Genomic DNA, 18,308 nt, shown 5'->3' with positions numbered 1-18,308 from the left:
CGCAAGCGGTTCTGGAGGAGGTGGCCCGGGCTGGGATCCGGAGCTGCCGGGTGCGAGCGGCACATCCCCGCAGACACCCGCCCACCCTCCAAGGGCGGCTGTTTATAGCAGAACACGCCGATTTCACGGGCGTGGATTTCGTCAGCCCTGCTAGAGGGTGCCGCAGAGTATAGCCGAGGGATATATACCGGGTTAAAATCAGTGAGAACTGGGATATCACGTTTCCCTGCCGCTTAAAACGCTCAGGTTAGGTTTCTAAGAAGAGGAAGCACTGCCAGTTTCTCTTATTAGAAGGATAAACCCTATTAGATTGAATCAGCAATACACTGCCTAAGCACGGAATTGGAATTTTTTTCCAGGGGGAAAATAATCAAACCAAACCCATCGTCCAGCAGAACCAGCCAATGAAGGCAGAAAACACACATTTATCGTTTGTTTGCGAGGCGATCAGATCGATCAGTGTGATGACACAGCTCAGGGCTGCCTCCTGTGACACACGTGTACCTGCGCGGGAGAGGAAAGCGTTTCCGACGCGGGTGCGAGAAGCAGGACAGGTGCCTGCCGCGGCTCTGTCACTGGATTTAGACATGTGTCTGCACCGGGCTCTGCTGTGCAGAGAAGTCAGTCAGGTTAGCTTAGGGCAAAGGCAGATGCAGTTCGTCTGCTTCTAATTTAGGCAATATGCAGTTAACTCTCCTCACTGAGCAGCCTGGAACACCAGACAAATGGGTTGATTCACTTTTTTATTTATGTTTATGCTACTGGAATTAGAAATGAAAATAATCATCTGCCTCTCCACCTGGTCTACTTCATCTTCTGCCCTAATGTTTTCGGTGGCATAACTAGCCACTAGACCCTCCCCAGAAAGGGAGTGGGTGATGCATGGCGTAGTTGGGGTTGGAGGATGCTGCTGCCCTGCTCCTGAGGGACATGGCCCTGCTGAGAGCCTGCAGCTTCTGCCTGCACCAGGAGGAGGGTGGCAGGTCACCCACCAGCATACAGTGGGTGAGATTGCACAGGGTTTGTCCTGGCTGTGATCAAGCAGTGGGATTGCTCTGTCCTGCCGTGCTGCCGCTGCCCTTGGACACATCTGCCCCATCTTCTCCCCTCCATGCACCACAGTGCCAGTGCCTCTCTTCTGACTCACTCATAACACACTCTGTGTGTTCACTGCTCAGGTCACAGTCACAAGTCACCCCTGAAAGGAACTTTGGTGAAACATCCCTAAGAAATTCAACTTTATTGTCACAGCCAGTGGGATGGAGATTTTCAGAGATTATAGCAGGTCAGCTATCATGACTGGTGATCCCCAAGGCTATTTTAATAAAAATAATGAATATAAATTATCACTTTAAAATAGCTTCCTTCCCAAAAACCTGCAGAAAGTTTCTCTTTCAATTCTTGTTGTTTCAATACCACTGGAACAGCCAATGAGACAGGGTAAAGTGCCTCAGCAGAGCACAGTTGCTTGGTAAAAGAACAGGAAAAATGAACTCTGAATTCAGGTAATTTCCAGATGGCAGAGTTTGGGGAGGGAAGGCAAAACTGACAGTCTGCCTATATGTAAAATAATCAAGTGGAAAATCTCAGGCTGTCAGTACTTACCCATGCACAGGTTAGAAGCTGATCCCAGAACAGGTCTTTCAGTAGTTGAATTTCCTTTGTTGCATTTTAACCTTAATAGCTCTTTAATTACTGTTCTTATTTTCAAATCAAATATACATCTCTGTCATATTAATGAATATTCATTGTCACTGGAGAGGTATTAAATGCATTTTTACCTGTGTTTCCAAGGGAATAGATGCCAGCTGTGTGTACTCTTATCTAATTTCAGCCTGTCCTCAGCACTGTAATAGTATCAAGACCTATTAGAGAAGACCCACAGATACATAAAAATAACAATGAATGCTTATTTACGTGCTTTACAGTAGCACTTAAGGATTCCTGCCAAGATCATGGCTCTGCTGAGCAAGGCTTTTTGCAGACTGTGGCACAAGAGGTGGCCTTGCCTGACATAGCTGAAACCTGAAATGGGAAACACAGCAAAGTGCTGCAGCAAGGATGTAGCAGTGGAGTATGTGGTCACTTGAGCATCTTCTAGTTCCTTGGAGGGTTCTGCCTGACTTTATTGCCTTTGATGGCATGTGAGCACAGTGTGGAGCAGATGGGTATGTGTTGTAGGTATCTGCTTTGTGATTGTCTTGTCTTGATAGCAGAGGCTGCATAAATCCAGGGAAGGCCTGTTGCAGCTCTCATCACACAACTACACCAAGTGCAAACGCATGTATGGTTAACCTGTGTGCTTGCACTAGGCCCACCAGTATCTTACACTTTCTTATCTACATTCATTCCTTTATAGGCTATAGATGGAGTAGAAGGCTGTCCACTGCTCAGAAAGTATCAGGCTGTGCTGTAATTTCAATGAGTGTGATTGAATCCCATGATTCTTAGCTTCTCCTGGCTTCCTGCAAGGGCTAGAATGAGATTCCTCTCATGAAAAATTATCCTGGCACTAATGCTAGCTGGGCTCCTTCCTTGAAATGTATGAGTCTGTACATGAAATGTAGATGAAAAATTGGGAGTCTCCTGTGCTCCGGACTAGTTGGGGTGAGAAAGCATCCCATTTTCCCATGCCAGCACTGAAAGTGTTTGCCTTCTGAAAGAGAGACACCTCTGGGCGCAATTTCCCTAGCTGGTTCGCTCCTAGCCCAAGAGATCTAGGCAGCAGCATTTCCCTGTTTCTTGTTTATGACACTGATCTAGAAGGGATAAGATCAAGCTCTTGGGTTAGCATTAAAAAAACCTGGGGAAAAATCCTGGGGGGAAAGTTTTCACTCTGAGCACATACATGAAAGTCCTGGGCATCAGTCCAGAACAGGAGTTTATAGGTCTGGGAGAGGGAGCAAAGAAAGCTGCAGCAGCCACTTCAGAACAGGAGGAAGACCTAGACACCTCTAATAAAGACTCCTGGGAATACGTGTCATCACTGGTGCCCTTGCCTTGGAGGGCAGCAGTTACCTTGTCTCCTGCCAGCTGAGCTTCTGGCTGTCTCCAGACAGTTCCTGTCCATCTGAAAGTATACACATCTGGGGCAGGGTGAAAACCAGAGCAGCTGCTGGAGGGCAAGCACTTACCTGCAGAGTGCAGGGGCAGGAGCTCTCCTGAGCAGCCTGGCTTTGCACTCCCATGTCAACTGAGAAACCTTGCATCCAAGCTCCAGGCACGCAACACCGGCCCGTGTGTGGCCATGCCTGGGTGGCACCCAGGGAAAAATCACCCCACCAGCCATTTCCAGATTTCTCTTTGTATTGCCCAAGAGCAAGGAAAAGGATAAGAAGAAAGTTAGCTACAGGTAGGGCACCTGCAAGTGAACTAGGGAGACAAGCAAGTGAACTAGGGAGACAGACCTTGCTCTGCTTTTTTGCCTTACCAGCTAGGAACCCTAGCCAAGGGCTTGGTGCAAAAATGATTGCCCTGGAACTGAATAATGTGTTTCTCTTCCCCAGCATGAAGAAAGACTGCCCTTTTCTGTGGTGTCCAAGACAGCTGCAGCTCTCAGGTGTTTTTATAGCCCATGGCAGGCACAGCTGTGTCTCCCTAGGCACTTCTGGCCTGAGGTTTCTCAACGGGGTTTGGCAAAGCTGATGCCAGCACCCAGTTGGCATATAGGGCACCAGGAAGCAGCTTTCCTGAACCTGCTCCTTTTATTTATTTTTTTTTGGGGGCGTCAGATGATGGATCAGATGACCTCCTGGCTAGAGGTGCAGGATAAAACCACAAGAACACTGCAGGGCATTTGCATGGCCCCACAGGCCATCATCTCCTCCAGTGGTATGAGGGCAGCCTGACTTAGGAGCTGTGAAGGCTGAGGAGTGCTGCTGCTGTTGGGTGCATCAGCAATGAATGCTTGCCATCTGCTGGGAGGCAATCAGCCCACTGGTCCTTGAAGAGCTGGATGGCATTTGGGCTTGCAGAGAGAGCAGGAAGAGTATTCTCTGCGAAGGGTAAGCCCAAAGCAGTCAGAAGGCTCTGGTCTTGGGTACATGAGGGCTGACAGAACCCACTGCAGAATTTTAACGTGCTAACACCCCCCTTGAGCCCTCCTTGGAGGTGCCTGACCCCATTGCAGATGTGGCAGAAGGCAGTAGGAGTTTGTGTAACTAATGAATCTCAACACATTCGTTGGTAGCACTGAGCAGAGCCCTGGTGTGGTGGCATCTCACATTTCCACAGCACAATTTGCCAATGTCTGTCAAGCTGTCTATGTGCTGGTCACAGCATATGCCACTCCTGTCACAGCCTGCCCCCCCACTCCCCACAGCACTGAGATACTGCCCTGCCTTTGACATATTCTCAGGATTCAGCCATTTGTTATGCCACCAGCACATCCAGCCTGACCAGCATGGAACATCCCGCTCCCTATTGTGTCAGCTCCTGGAACACACGTCCAGCTGAAGAACCCTCAGTCTCCCCAATGAGGTTTTATTAATGTCTAGGAGGATATAATCAGATTTCCAGCACAAGGTCTTGAAGAGCTGGTCTACTGATAGATGGGCTAAACCTTCCCTTGCAATACAGGTATTGGTACCCCAGGTGCAAGTCATGTTATTACACTGTAAGGTGTTGATTGTATTATTAAGAGCAGCATAAACCGTCTGAGGCTGCTATCCCACTGCTGCACTGAACGAGATGGTGCACAATAGGAGCAAAGTCAGGGAAAGCTCTGGCATCTTACTGGTATGGAAACCACCACAGGAACCTGACAGTGTATGGACTGTGTTCTTGCCCTTTTAATTCAGAAAGATAAGAAACAAAAGTGGCAGCATCAAATGTCTTTAATTCTCTCTATTTCATTATAGAGGATGCCCAAACTCCCATTAGGTATCCACATATTTCTGGAAGGCAGCATTTACAAATGATAGTTTTTCTCCCTGGCAGAGCCTGGCTGCAGTGGCAATTTGGGCACATCTGCAGAAGAAGGGGGTGCAGGACCTTCCCTCTCCTGTCTCTGTCTCAAGTTACAGACACATTTTTTCAGTGGCAACACTATTTTAAGCAGCATTTAGTTCAGGCACTTATTTCCAGCCCTCCTGTATCTACTAGACCATCTGGTCTGAGTGTTACTGTAGCTTTGTGGCAAACAAGATGGGGAAAATGATCCAGGTTAAAATAAAGGCAGCAAGACTTTCCCAACAAAAAAGTGTCTCAGAAGAATGAGCACAGGCTGTGTGGAGGGGTAGAAGGAAGCAGGAGAGTCCCTTTATACAGTGTGGACTGGGAATCTACACTTTGCATAATATCAGATGAAAAGTAGAAGAGACTGAATAAAACCAGGCAGTAGCAGCAGGAGAAAGTAGGTGGCCTCAGACTCTTAAATTTTTTGGGTTTTTTTTCCAGATTGCTCCTACCAATTGTTCTTCACATTTGGAGCAGGGATAGAAAAATTGCTTTGACCAAGAGACTATCTCTAAATATCTCTTCCTAAATTCAGCCCAAATCTATGCTCTACTCTTTTCTGATTTCATTGTGTAAGTAGGAAACTCCCCAAACAAGGGTTTACTTAGACCATGTTGTGTTGTATATAAGCTTAGTGGAAACTATGAGCTGGGATTGGAGTGTGGGATTCCGTGGCGCTCCAGGGACACTCCAGTGAAAGGATGTTCTTTTCCAAGTCTGGTCAGAATGAAACGGTTCCCCAGGAAAAGAAAAAGCTTGGCAATTCCAGGTATGCTTCCAGATTGAAGATGCTCAGTAGAGTGACCCTCCTAAGGTTTTCTTCAGTAAATTACGAGGAAGGTTAGAAATAACTTCAGTCTAGTAATCGTCTAAAGAGGTCTGAAAAATCTAAACTTTGATTAGTGTCACAATCTTCAAAATCAGAAGAAACACTAGCACTATCATGACACACTCTGCTCCCTGAGTAGTCATGCCTGGCAGCCTCTTGCAGAGCTCCTTGGCTTTAATTTACATATTACTCCATCTAGTGGCTTTAAGGTTCCAGCCTCCACTAGTTGAAAACTCTGTCCTGGCACCAGCTGGATTTCAAACCTCTGCAGCAACTTTGCCATCACCACTTTTACCTCCATCTGTTAAGAAGAAAAACTCATGGTCAGTGACAGCAAATACAGCTTGGACTGCAGCTGCTTAAAGTCAGTCTACTATCTTATACTGCTTTGTCAATATAGAGATTTAAAAGTTAAATGTTACTACGTTAATGCAGCCAGCTGAGTTTGGGCAGGAACCCTGGGACTTCCCGGATTTGAAGACAACTGACAGGCCCTAAGTCCTTGTGTTTATGTGTTAAATCCATTTTGGAAGTCACACTGTAAAACTAAAGCACTCTGAGCTTTGGTGCTTAGATGAGCTCACAGCACAGACCCGAAGCGCTGGCCTCTGGCTGTCCTGAAACACTCCCTGCCATGCTCATACACATTAAATTGTTCCTTCTGTCCATGTAGCCCCCTCCTCACCTTCTCTGTTCCAGTTCTGGCTTGTGTCCTCCTCCAGCTGATGTTTTCCCTGCCTTGATTCTGTCAGTGGCAGCCATGGGGTGATCCCCAAGGCCCTCTGCACATCCCCTGTGTGCTTGACTTTGGCTGGCAAAGGGATGTTGACTGTGATTCCCATTAAGGGGTTTGGATTCAAGCAGGCTGACCCAGGACAGTTTGGAGGGAGTGCAGCCTGCTGCTCCTCCCTGCAGAGACCTTGGCTGCATGGATGTCTGCTCTTGCATTTGAGAGACATGCCTCTCATGGGCATGGGGGGAGATCTTCCCTCTAAAGAGAAGAGGGTCAGTGCACAGGACGTCAGTGTGGCATCTGGTGCCCACCACCAGCCACGGTCAGCACACCCTGAGCTGGCACAGTGCTTGCTAACAAAGTGTTCTTCCAGGCCTCTACTCACCTGTGCAAACACCTGCCCGATGCAGGATCGGGGTCCCAGAGAGAATGGAAAATAGCAGTAATATGGCCTGCAAAGAAAAATGTTCAAAATTACAATTACAACTTGTTTGTAAAGAAACAAGCAAATATTTCATCACAGCAGCAAGGAAATGGTCTAAATATCCCCTTGCCTATCTGACTTGTTAAAGCAGTCTCCAAATTAACTCTTTTTTTGCTTCAGAGAAGCAATACATCTCCGCAGCATGTTTCCTCATCATCTCTCCTTACTGTATGGCTCAGCTGCCAGCCTTATTTCAAAGCTGAATGTCAAGCACACTCTAAATGCTCTCCAGCCTGTCATGAGGATGTCAAAATCCACTCAATTATTGGTCTTTTGGGCAGCTCTTAACCATGTGAGTGAGAAGGCATTTGGTTCAGGAGACCAGACTAACTTCAGACTAACTCTGAAGTTAAAGCTGAAGGAAAACTCCTGACTCGTGAAGTAGTTGGTGCTGATCTCTGCATCTGTTTAGTCACTGGTCCCTTCTATTGCACTCCTGACCACCGACTAGACTTAGGCTGCTTGCCCATGTGGCTGAACAGCATCTTCTCTCCCTCAGTCCCTCCTCCCCTCTCTAATATGGAGACATCTCAAGCACTCTGGGGCCAGGGCTGTCACACATTAAATGCTTGTACAGTTCTAAGGTAAATATTCAACCTGGTTTGGGCCCAAAGCTTTGACCTCAATATAAACATTTAATAACAATAATATTCGTCTTTTTTTGTAAGGTAATGTGGTCTAAAGAATTTTTGAACAAAAGCTGTGCATTATTGCTCTCTATTTACATTCAGATGATTTAGTGTTACTCATACTGGAATGGAAAAATAGTTTTATTCTACTTTTCTTTCCCTTGAAACCTCTTCCTGTAATGGTTTCTTAATACATATTTAATAACATGGGAGTAAAAAGAAGCTCACTTAGGTGCATCTTTGCTGAATCGATCTGGATCAAAAGTAAGTGGATCCTTGAAAAACTTTTCCATCCTTCCCATTATATAAGTGTTGAGCTGGCAAGAAAGAGTTTATTTTTGTTAGTCAGCAGCATCACACTGAAAATGCTTCTTTGCTGTCAGAGGTATAAAACCATAAATGCTTTCCACTCTCCAGTCCCAACTGAGAGTCTTAATTCATACCCCAGTTTTGGTCAAAATTTTAGAGAAGCCAGTACAAATATGCCCAGGGAAGATTTTGGCCCTCTCAACCACAGGTCCATTACATCTGGATTAACTGGGGCAGCTAAAAGCTGCTGGTGGTGGATGGGACTCACAAAGACTGTGGTGTTTGCAGGAATTCTGATGCCATTGACAACGTGCTCCTTCTCCAGCCTGCGGAGAGTCCCCGAGACGGGTGGGTACAGCCGCAGTGACTCCTTCAAAACCTTCATCAGCAAAAAGCACAGGAGGTCAGTTAGTTCATAGACTGTAGGAAGCAGAAATATAATTAATTACCTCCCTGTGGCCTTTCAGTTTAGCTAAATGGGAGGTTTTGACTTCTGAAACAGATGCTGGTGTATCTGCCTTGGACTCCTGTGGGCAAAATACATGGCTAGGTCAGCTCCTCCAGGCCTAGTTCTTTCTTACAGCTGGTAAAATACAGAGAAAAAGACACAAAACCCAGAAGAAATCCTGGAAGAGATCTAACACCTCAAGTCAGATCAACAACTAAGTGAAAAGGCAAACTCAAAGGGAATATCTAAGAGTGAAGTCTCCTGCCCCAATGAGCTGTTCTGGGCACTGGCTGCCATGAGGGTGGGTGATTTCTCCCACCTCCTTCCCACTCTCAGCTCCTGCCTTTGTCCTGGTTCTGCTGCTTGAGGAGCCAGGCCAGAGCTCCAAAATGACAAAAAACAACCTGGTAAAGGAAAATGAATAGGGAATGTTGAGGAAAAAAATGGAACAAGACTATTTCTTTTGGTGTCAGTGAGCTGTAAGAATGGCTTATTTCATCAAAGTGAAACCTAATTAACAGTGCACATGAGCATCACACTGAAAATGCAATTAACTGCGTGCATGCACGAGTGGACTAATGAAAAAGAAACCTGGACAAAAGGATTCAGAATTGCCTGAACAACAGGAGAGGAGTCCCACAGTCTCTGATACTCCAGTGATGGACTGGCTCTGACCAAGGGTTACTGATTTCGGTTGTACAGATCCAAGCTGGTGTTAAATAAATGGTCTGCTTTGAGAAGCTCTCATGTGATCTGTCTTAAAACTGAAAGGCTTAGATACCTCATCTTAATTGGAGTGGTATAATTGTGATGGTGTTTGGAGAAGCCTAAGGAAGCCTGCTGATTTCTGTAATCACCTAGAGTTGCCTTTTCCTTATGAGAAATAGACCTATGAAATCTATCTGCTATCAAAGCACAGTAATCTGTGGGATGGGATGTGCCAAACGGTAAAACACTGTTGCTCACCTCAGCAGGGCAGTTTAAAAGAAAAAGGATCATGGCAGACTACTAAAGTCTGGGCAATTTATGCAGAACAGCTGCCAGGACTGTGATTCAGCCTCTCCTGAGGGCTACTGGTGTCCCCCATCTTGTAAAAAAGGAAATGCAACACAAACACTGGCTAATAGCCAGCCCTGGCTTTGCAGTTCATTACCAACCAGAGGGTTTCTAGACTAAATAATGAAAAATTGACATTAGAAAACCCAGCCATAACTTTTGTCTATCCTCAAATCCCACTTTATGGCATATGGTGAGATCCTAGCTGGAAATGTTTTAACAGTAATCAAACAAAACCAGACCTGTGAATTACGAAAGTGTGTGGGATTCACACACAGGTTGGGCTCAAATTTGCACACCCTTCTTAAAATTACAGCTATTGTTTCACCTTAAACATGTAGGGATTATGCAACTCTACTCTAGCTCCCAAATTGGTAATAATTAAGGAAAGCAGTGAAGGAATCCTGTAAATTTGAGGAGCATCCTTCACAATAAGGCTGAGCTGCTGCAAACGTCTCGGGCTACCTGCTTGCTGACTCTCTGGAAACAAACACTATCAGGATAAAATATTAGCATTGCTTTTAAAATTTTAAAAGTGTGGGGGCTCCTCCACTACATGTCAGAGGTGCTACCAAACAGCTTTGCCTGGTGTCTTACCTCACTCCCACAGTACCTGTGATAAGTAGGTGAGTTTGCCAAGATCCTCATAGTCAACGTCTCTCTTGGCACCAAGAACCTCATCCACTTCAGCCTGAGCCCTGCAGTTCAATTAAAGCTCGTTAGCTGCAGATGCCTGTTTCTTGCTAGGCAAGGTGACAAATTACATTCTTTTACTTTCCAGACACTGACACTGGACTTACACACCCATCCTCAGGCAAAATGCCTACCAATTCCCAACCAGGCTTCCTGAACTTGTACCTCATATCAGGATGAGGCAATGTGCATATAGGGCAGCTGAATCAGGTGGGATTTGGGACCTGCATGTATAAAGGCTTTGAAAAAAGTCACCTAGGTGAAACTGAAATAATCCATCTTAATGTTTTTCTTTTTATAAATTTTGGATATATTGGTACTATGAAACTGTTTATTTTGGAAGGGAGGCTAGAATTCATTGGGAACTGATCCTATCTTTTTAATAATCCTTACAATTAAGTTCACCTTGAAATTAACATCAAGCTGGGTCTGCAAATTGGAGCACACATACCTTTCCAGTATTTCAGGATGCTGGCCCAGTGCCATTACTGTAAATGTCATCTGATTTGAGCTGGTTTCATGACCTGATGATAACAAAACTCAGTTTAAAGGTTAGTACAATAACATGACACAAAGATGGTCTACTAGGGTGACTGTGAATAGGAAACTTTAAACATCAAACCCCAAATGTTTTATTTCAAGTATGCTAGAAATTAAAAGAAATAATAAAAGGGATGTAAAGTCTACATAAAGAGCTTTCAGGAATGACAAGAAAAGGATATAGCTGGTAAGGATATGACCCATCTTGTCCACGTCAAAGCTGCAGTGGTTGCATGCAGCACCCATTAGTTATGAGCTCCCTAACAGGAGGGCTCGTGAGGTCCAGTATTTGTTTTGTCATATTATGGGACACCCAGTTCTGCCAAAGCACAAGGATTTACTGGTTTTGAGGGAAAGCAGAGCTCCTTACCATCTTCCTTTGAAAAGTCTGCTTTACGTGTTTGGATGACCCTGCTTGAGCAGGAAGGTTGGACCAGAAGACCCTTCCAACCTTACCCATTTCTGACTCTGTGATGTGGACAGTTTTCCCTTTTTTTCATGGATAGGCATATGTACTATTTTAATGCATTACAGAAAAAATACTTCTGCAAAGATGTCTGCTGCAATAATATCTTTCTTGCCAAAGAACAGCATTTTGACCTCTCCTTCTTATGAACCTAAATCCTATTGATCTGCAAAATGTTGTTTCTCTCACATAATTACTTGGCCCATACATTTTCTGATTGGCTTGACAGTGCCTTCTCCTACTTAGGCAAGAATGGCATTTAATCATGTGGGTGAGGTAATGCAAAGACACAGGGAATAAGTAAAAGATGCTTTTGGTGGGGTTTAGTGGGATCTGGGTGGGAGGGCCAGAACCCCATAAGGAATAGCCTTGCACCCCAGTGGGCAGGGGAAAGACAGAGGCTGGAAAACAGAGTGGGAAGCCAGTGGTTGGAAAACACCAGCCTGGCAAGATTTGCTGTGTTGATATCACTGAAAGAGGACAATATATCATTTGTGTATGAGAAATTAAGAGTTCTTTTCAGACCTCACCCTGCTGGAACTGTGCCAGTGTAATACTGCTGTCTTCCAACCAAGAAACTCCTGGTTGCAGCAGCATCATGTGGAGTGATGATGTTAATCACGGTGTTAATTATGATTAACAAGGATGTTAATCATGACCCTGTAGACAGCTCAAGAATGAGTACAGCTTCCCACATGACATATACAAGCACTAAAATAGCTACCAACCTGCAACAAAGAAAGTGATAAAGTTATCCAGAATGTTTTCATCATCTCTACTTTCCTCCAGAGCTGTCAAGATAGAAAAACAAATGGGATTAGAAAATGCCCCTGTGCCCCAGCTGGACCACTCACTCTGCCCTGTTTGGCACATATTGGCTGAGGTGGCATCGAGAGAGGACACTGAGAGAGTGCGCATTTCAGGGATAACTTGTGACCAATATTTGATCCAACACAAAGAAACAGGGAATTTTCAAAGCAACTCTCACTATCTTCAGTGTGAAAACAACTTTAAAGGAGGATTCAAGTTCAGATCCCCAAAACAATCCTCCCTGAACTTCATGGCAAAACATGCCACAGAGAAATTCACCCAAACAGCAACGTGTCCCTTACCATCTCCTTTCAGAATCTGTGTAAGAATATCCAGCGCGGCTTCTTTCCCATTCTGGATGGCTTCTCTCCTCCGGTCAATGCACTCCTTCCCCACACGTCTCAACAGCCTCACACTCTCCTTGGCCTCCTTTACCAGTTTCCGTTGCCCTGGCATGAACTGATACAGAATTTCCTGAGTCATTTTATTCCTTTTGTTGGTAAAAAATAATGTCAGTGTTATTTTACAAGTGAGCGCCTTGTTTTCTGCAAAATGACAATTGTCACAAAAACACTTGCTCTCCATGGAATAAACTGAATGCCTACAGGATGAAGGGTTTGGGCTGAAATATTTCAATCTGTGCATGCTGATGTTGTGTCTTGTTGGTGTTTTGGGCACTGTGAGCAAATTTCCTCACCTCTCCATGGAAAGAAACTGCAGCATGCAATGCCGAATCTCACCCCAGTCTCAAAAAGGAAAACAGGAGCTCTAAAAGCCTGAACTACAGCTTTCATGAGACACTGAAATAATTCTTTACTTAAATATTTCATATTACATCCATAATTTCCTAGTAGATGAATTTGGGTGGAAAATGTAATTTTTTTATGGCAAGAATGCTCAAATTTCTTCCACTCTGAGTGAACAAATTTGTCCTTCTTGTACAAATGGCAAAAATCTCAGGTTTTTATGGGTATGAGAGTGTAAAACCATATCAGAAGGAGACACATGCAGGGGGGAAGAAAAGACAAAAAAGAAGCATTAAATATTAATGTTAATTTTGCAAGTGTTTTAAAGCACTAATGAATTTTATCTTGAGGCACATTGGAGGGAAAGATCTACAGACGACTGTTTCCCCAACATGACCTTGCCCATCTTCAGCCCACAAACTCAAGCAGGAGCAGCTGGATATGAGGAGAGAGGACTGAAGTGAGGAGAGTACAAACCCGTATGAGGGGGATGCGTGCCTTGTTCAGCCCCTCCATAATCTTAGTCACAGCGTTTGGTAAAGGTGTCTGGTCATCGCTCAGTGCATTTAATTCCAAGCCAAAGGCTACCTGAGGAGCAGGAGAGAAAAAGGCAACTTGCTGGGGCGGGGGTGAAAGAGCAGGATAGCCTCATACCGCTGCCTTTTCCCCTAAAAATATCTCAGGCTAGATCCTACCTTGCAGAAGGCTGCAAGGGGACAGCAATATCTACATTATGTTATTAATCCACCCTTATTTGGGTGGATTAATAATTTACTACTGCTCTCCATTCATACCAAACTGGTTTGCATAGAAAGGGAAAAGGCAGTGTAAGGCAGACTTCATGCTGGCGTGTAATGGCAGTAACACAACCTCCACCCACGAAAAGAGCCCTGGTGTGTCCCTTTTGGCATGGAGGGGTGGGAGGTACGAGGCTGAAAGGACTTTTGCAAAGGGTCCCCATCCTGTGAGCCACACCTAGACCACGCAGACCCTTCCCTAACTGCCCCTTCCCAAGGCTCAGCCCGAATGGAAGTGGCACAATTAGTCCTGCAGGTCTTCTGGCACTGCTGGGTAAAGGTCTTTCTCCCTGCCTCCAGCTCCTGATCCCATCCTGCTGCTGGTAGGCATTACTTCCATTCCTTCCTGCCAGTTGCAGAGGAAATGAGAGGGACAGCTGGTACCTTGCCAATGATATCCATAGTCACCCGGCTCATCATCGACAGCATGCTAAACTCTGTTTTTCCATCTGCTTTCTCCTCTAGCTTCTCCATCAGCTCCTCTGCTTTTTCATTAAAAGTTTCCATCAGACCAATCAGGTAGCTGAACAATCAATAAAGATGAGTAATGGGGGCTCTGAAGAGGACATCTTTGCTCAGGCAAAATAACTTTTGTTATCTTCCATAGAAAATTGTAAAATTTTTTAAAATTTATAATTTATTTTTCTTAATACATTAAAAAGCAAACAGATAAAATGAGCTACATTCTTCTTATAGCAGCCCAGCTCTGCCCTGCCATGTAATTAACATCTGTCATTGCAAAGGGCTGTGGCCTGTGCCTGTCAAGGCACATGGACTTTATCTTTGAACCCTACATACAATGCATCAAGGCACACTAGGAAACCAGACCAACCCTCTGCCTTATCTTTTCCAGCAGGATAAGGCAGCCATAACCATGCTCCAGGATACACAACCCTGGGACCTTTCTACCATTGCTGAGTTCATAGGGGTGTCACTGTTCCATGGGAATTCTGGTCAAATTATACTTGGCATGGGAATAGTGTGCTGGATTCTAAATTAAATGTGATTTTGGCATGAAACTTTTTTTTTTTCCCTCTAAGTAACAAATAGTGGCAGGGAGAAGCATGACAATACAGTAAAAATAACAACTAGATCATCCTGGAAATATTTGCCTTACCTTCGGCTGAAAGCTGGATCCATTATCCTCCGCTGCTTGCGCCAATGCTCATGGTTGCAAACAGTTACCAAGCCATTCCCTAGAAACCTAGCACATAGGAAAACAAGGAAAGGAACAGTTTTATGCAAGGGAGCCAGCTGAACCCTGTGTAGTCACAAATATAAGTATTTCACATCTACTTTCTTTTATTTTTCCCATGTGTAGGGAGCACCATTGAGTATGAAACCATTGCATCACTGTGGACAACAACTGAACCACAGATATTTTTGCCAGGTAGATGTGAACTGCTGAGTCCAATAAGATGCTGTTTCATTACAGCTGTTACGCAAATAATTAATATAATAATTGGATTATTATATTTTTAAAAGCTTCAGACAAACAAAGAAAAATTCCCTTTTTTTGGAATTGAATTTAGAAGCTGCAAACTGCCATAACTTATGGAATGCCCTAAAGTCAGTGCTCTAAAATCTGAGAAGTTTGATGATGGTCTTGAGCAGACTGCTCTGAGACTAACTGAATATCCCCAGGGGGAAAAAAGATACATGATCAAGGTAAAACAACATATCCTCCTCCCTGACTGGCAAGACATTTGACTTGGCATGTATTTTAATAGGTACATGCTGCTTACATATGTCTGGAATTAGAAATTAATCCCCACACTAAGGTAAATGGTCTGAGTCAAAATGTCATGCCTGTGATATTATTAATCTTGCACTTATTTTCAGATCACAGTGGCTTCAGATGGGTTTTGCCTACCTCTCACCAAACAGGCTGAAGAGAGTACCATACACGATTGGATCCTTTGGGTGCTGTGGTGACATCAAGAACTCCTAAAATCAAACCTCAGGTCAGTGAATACTGAGTGCAATCCTTTTCCCGGACAAAACACAAAATGTCACTTACACACATTTTAGCTCTCTTCCTTCTGCAGCAATAGTCTGAAGAGTAGATGAATTACTTTGTGTGCCCTGATTCCCCAGTTCCTGTGCTGCTAGCTTGCTTTGCATGCCTCTAGTGCTTTTTTGCCCAATGACCTGAAATCTCACTGTGTTGTAATTGCAAAGATTAAGAGAAAGAAATTTGGTCTCTTGTACCTCATTCATTTGAGATATTAAGCTCTTGCAGAGAGCCTGCTTTTCACAAGTGGTAAATGTTTGCTATATGTGCTGTTCAAATAAAAGTAACAAAATAAATTAACTGACCAAGAAAAAGATAAATCGGGGCAGCCCAGAGAGCAAAGCACCTCATCCTCCTAACCCAGCCAGAGCCAAGCACAGATTGGCTGCTCTGTGCTGCTCTGATCGTCAGGCACCAGCTCTCCCCTTATGGAGGAATGGGCTGATCCCCACTATTGATCTGGCTTTATTTTTCAGTACCTTCACTCCTTCAGGACTCACAATCAATAGTGAGATTCTGTGAAAGGCATTAATTCGTACAACAGGTCCATATTTCTCTGCCCTGTAAGAAGAGAAAATTAAAAGAAAGAGAATTATGGTACAAACTACCAACATGTAACAGTTCAGACCTAATAACCTCGAAGGACCAGAGCACATGCAGTGGGAACTACCACAGTCCCCAGTGAACAAAGCCATTAAGAGAACCACAGAAGTACAGAATCATCAAGGCTGGAAGAGACCTTCAAGATCATCTGGTCCAACTGTCAACCCATCACCACCATAATCACCCCATAAACCAAGTGTCACATCCAGACGCCTCTTGTACATTTCCACAAACTTACTCCACCACCATCCTGGGCAGCTTATTCCAGTGGCTATCCATTCTTTCAGTGAAAAAGTTTTTTCTAATATCTAATCTGATCTGAAAGATCAATGCTCTTTCTCTAGCTCCTCTACCAACCTTCCGAATGATGCTAATTATGTAATTCAGGTCTCTGTGCCTTGATTTCTCCATTTGTGCTACAGGACTACCCTGTTCAATGTTATTGATGTGCCTCAACTTACCACTGCAGGAAGAGATCTGGTGTAAACTCCTTTTTCCTCAGCATTCTCCATATGATTGGCAGGTGTCCAAATAAAAAGCTGCAGAATATGAAGGTTAAGAGTGTCATGAGGATGCCAGCATGGGGTTTTGTATGGATTGCAATCCTTGTTGCTCAGTGAGTGTTGCTCATGTTTTCCTCATAAGGGAAGATGCAAATAACTCTGAGCTGTGCCAATGCCCAGCCCTCACCAAGCTGGTAAACTGGGTATCAAAGATAGGCTGGTGCTTGCATGAAGCCAGGAAGACCAGTACAGAGACGAAGGATGAGGTCTTTTTTTTATGCTGTATTATAGGAGATGTTTGGGTCTGGGTGGGAGCCCCCCACAACTTGCTTTGCTCTTTGCCTGGCTGACCAAATCTCGACTGCAGCTGTTATGCTGCTGTACATGAAACTGACATTTGCATTAAATACTCTTTAATACATGCTCCTCCCTGGTAAGTGTAACTTCATTTCTGTCAATGGATTTCTGTTAAGGGAAATTAGGAACCATCTCCTTCTGTCCAAAGCCATGTAATTTAAAATACTGAGGAGGATAATCACTGGTTAATACGGAAACTGAAGAGATTAATAAAAAATGTTAACTCTTCAACAGCTGCATTAAAAACCTGTAGATCAATTCCTTCCTTCAGCTGTGAGTGGCAAATTCCCACCAGCTTTGCATAAATCTGAGGGAAGATTTGGCCAAGCTCCTTGCTAAATGAATCAAGCTGCACTCAAGATCTGTTTTCCATTTGAGAGACAGAGAGCCATGCTATCATCCTTTTCAGTATAAATAAGCTATAGGGGGAAAACAGGCTCTTATTTTATTACTGTTGGAACTGGAAGGTGCTTAAAATAAGAAGAACTCAACAAAGTTACTCAATATCTACAGAAACTTTTAATCCTCTACTTGTTTGATTCCTCCACTGTAACTGGATTCCAAAATGATGTGAAAGCCCCAAACACAACACAAGTCCTTTGTTAGCTCTGGAAACTGCTCTATCTGCAGCACAGGAAACAAGGTCCACTCACAGCTCCTCTTGGATGCCGTCATTCTACAGTGTTACTTCACACCACAAAATGAACCTAAGGACAAGGAGGTTCAGGTATGACAGGATCATCCTCTCTCTAGTCTTGGTATCCAACCCCGATTACACAAGTAGGCTGAAGCCTGGAGGTGGGCAGGTGTGGTGTCCCTGTGAGGCTGTGTATGAGTGCTGCTGTCTCTTCCTGTGGCATGTCATGGAGGGCATGTGCACCCACAGGTGAGGTTAAATGGGAAGCCCACACGCTGCTGCAGGAACCACGACTCTTTGTGACAGTGCTGCCACTGCCTTGCTGGCAGCTTTCTCACTACTCTTTATCACTTATGACATTTTTATTTATTTTTGGCAGAAACCAAACACCTGGCTTATGAAGGAGAGCACGGAAGATGCCTGGTGGAGTTAGTGTCAATGTGCCCCCTGGAGCAGTGTGGGACGGCTGGTGCTGCTGTCAAGTCCCTGTTCAGGGTCATGAGCAAACGCACAGCTCGGGTGGGCGACTCCAAAGCGCCCCTTCACGCCGCTGTGGCCAGCCGGGAGATGTAGGTCAGGACATGCAGCCCCGGCCAGCCAGGCCGTGCTGCTGAGCAGGATCCTCAGCGATGCCGGGCGGTGCCGGCGCTTCCCGGGAAGCGGGCACACGTGAGCGCTGTGCCCAGCCGCGTGACCCC

General features: G+C 44.7%; 1 protein-coding gene across 1 annotated transcript; it reads right to left on the bottom strand.

Moving 5' to 3' along the window:
• Positions 1-4,817: 4,817 nt before the first annotated feature.
• Positions 4,818-16,698, bottom strand: LOC103612232 (cholesterol 24-hydroxylase). The gene is made up of 14 exons (XM_017729070.1): positions 16,575-16,698; positions 15,990-16,071; positions 15,370-15,443; positions 14,614-14,700; positions 13,881-14,019; positions 13,177-13,287; positions 12,256-12,412; positions 11,872-11,934; positions 10,589-10,661; positions 10,058-10,142; positions 8,209-8,319; positions 7,860-7,948; positions 6,904-6,970; positions 4,818-6,086 (listed from the first exon to the last, which is right to left on the bottom strand). Exons 1-14 carry the CDS (start codon positions 16,679-16,681, stop codon positions 5,925-5,927), a joined length of 1,407 nt encoding a protein of 468 aa, XP_017584559.1. The 5' UTR covers positions 16,682-16,698; the 3' UTR covers positions 4,818-5,924.
• Positions 16,699-18,308: the final 1,610 nt, after the last annotated feature.

This window comes from Corvus brachyrhynchos, unplaced genomic scaffold, assembly GCF_000691975.1.
Source record: "Corvus brachyrhynchos isolate BGI_N302 unplaced genomic scaffold, ASM69197v1 scaffold1, whole genome shotgun sequence".
NCBI classification, from domain to species: domain Eukaryota; kingdom Metazoa; phylum Chordata; class Aves; order Passeriformes; family Corvidae; genus Corvus; species Corvus brachyrhynchos.
The sequence above is the reverse complement of the archived record's forward strand: the minus strand, read 5'-3'. Positions and strand labels throughout refer to the sequence as shown.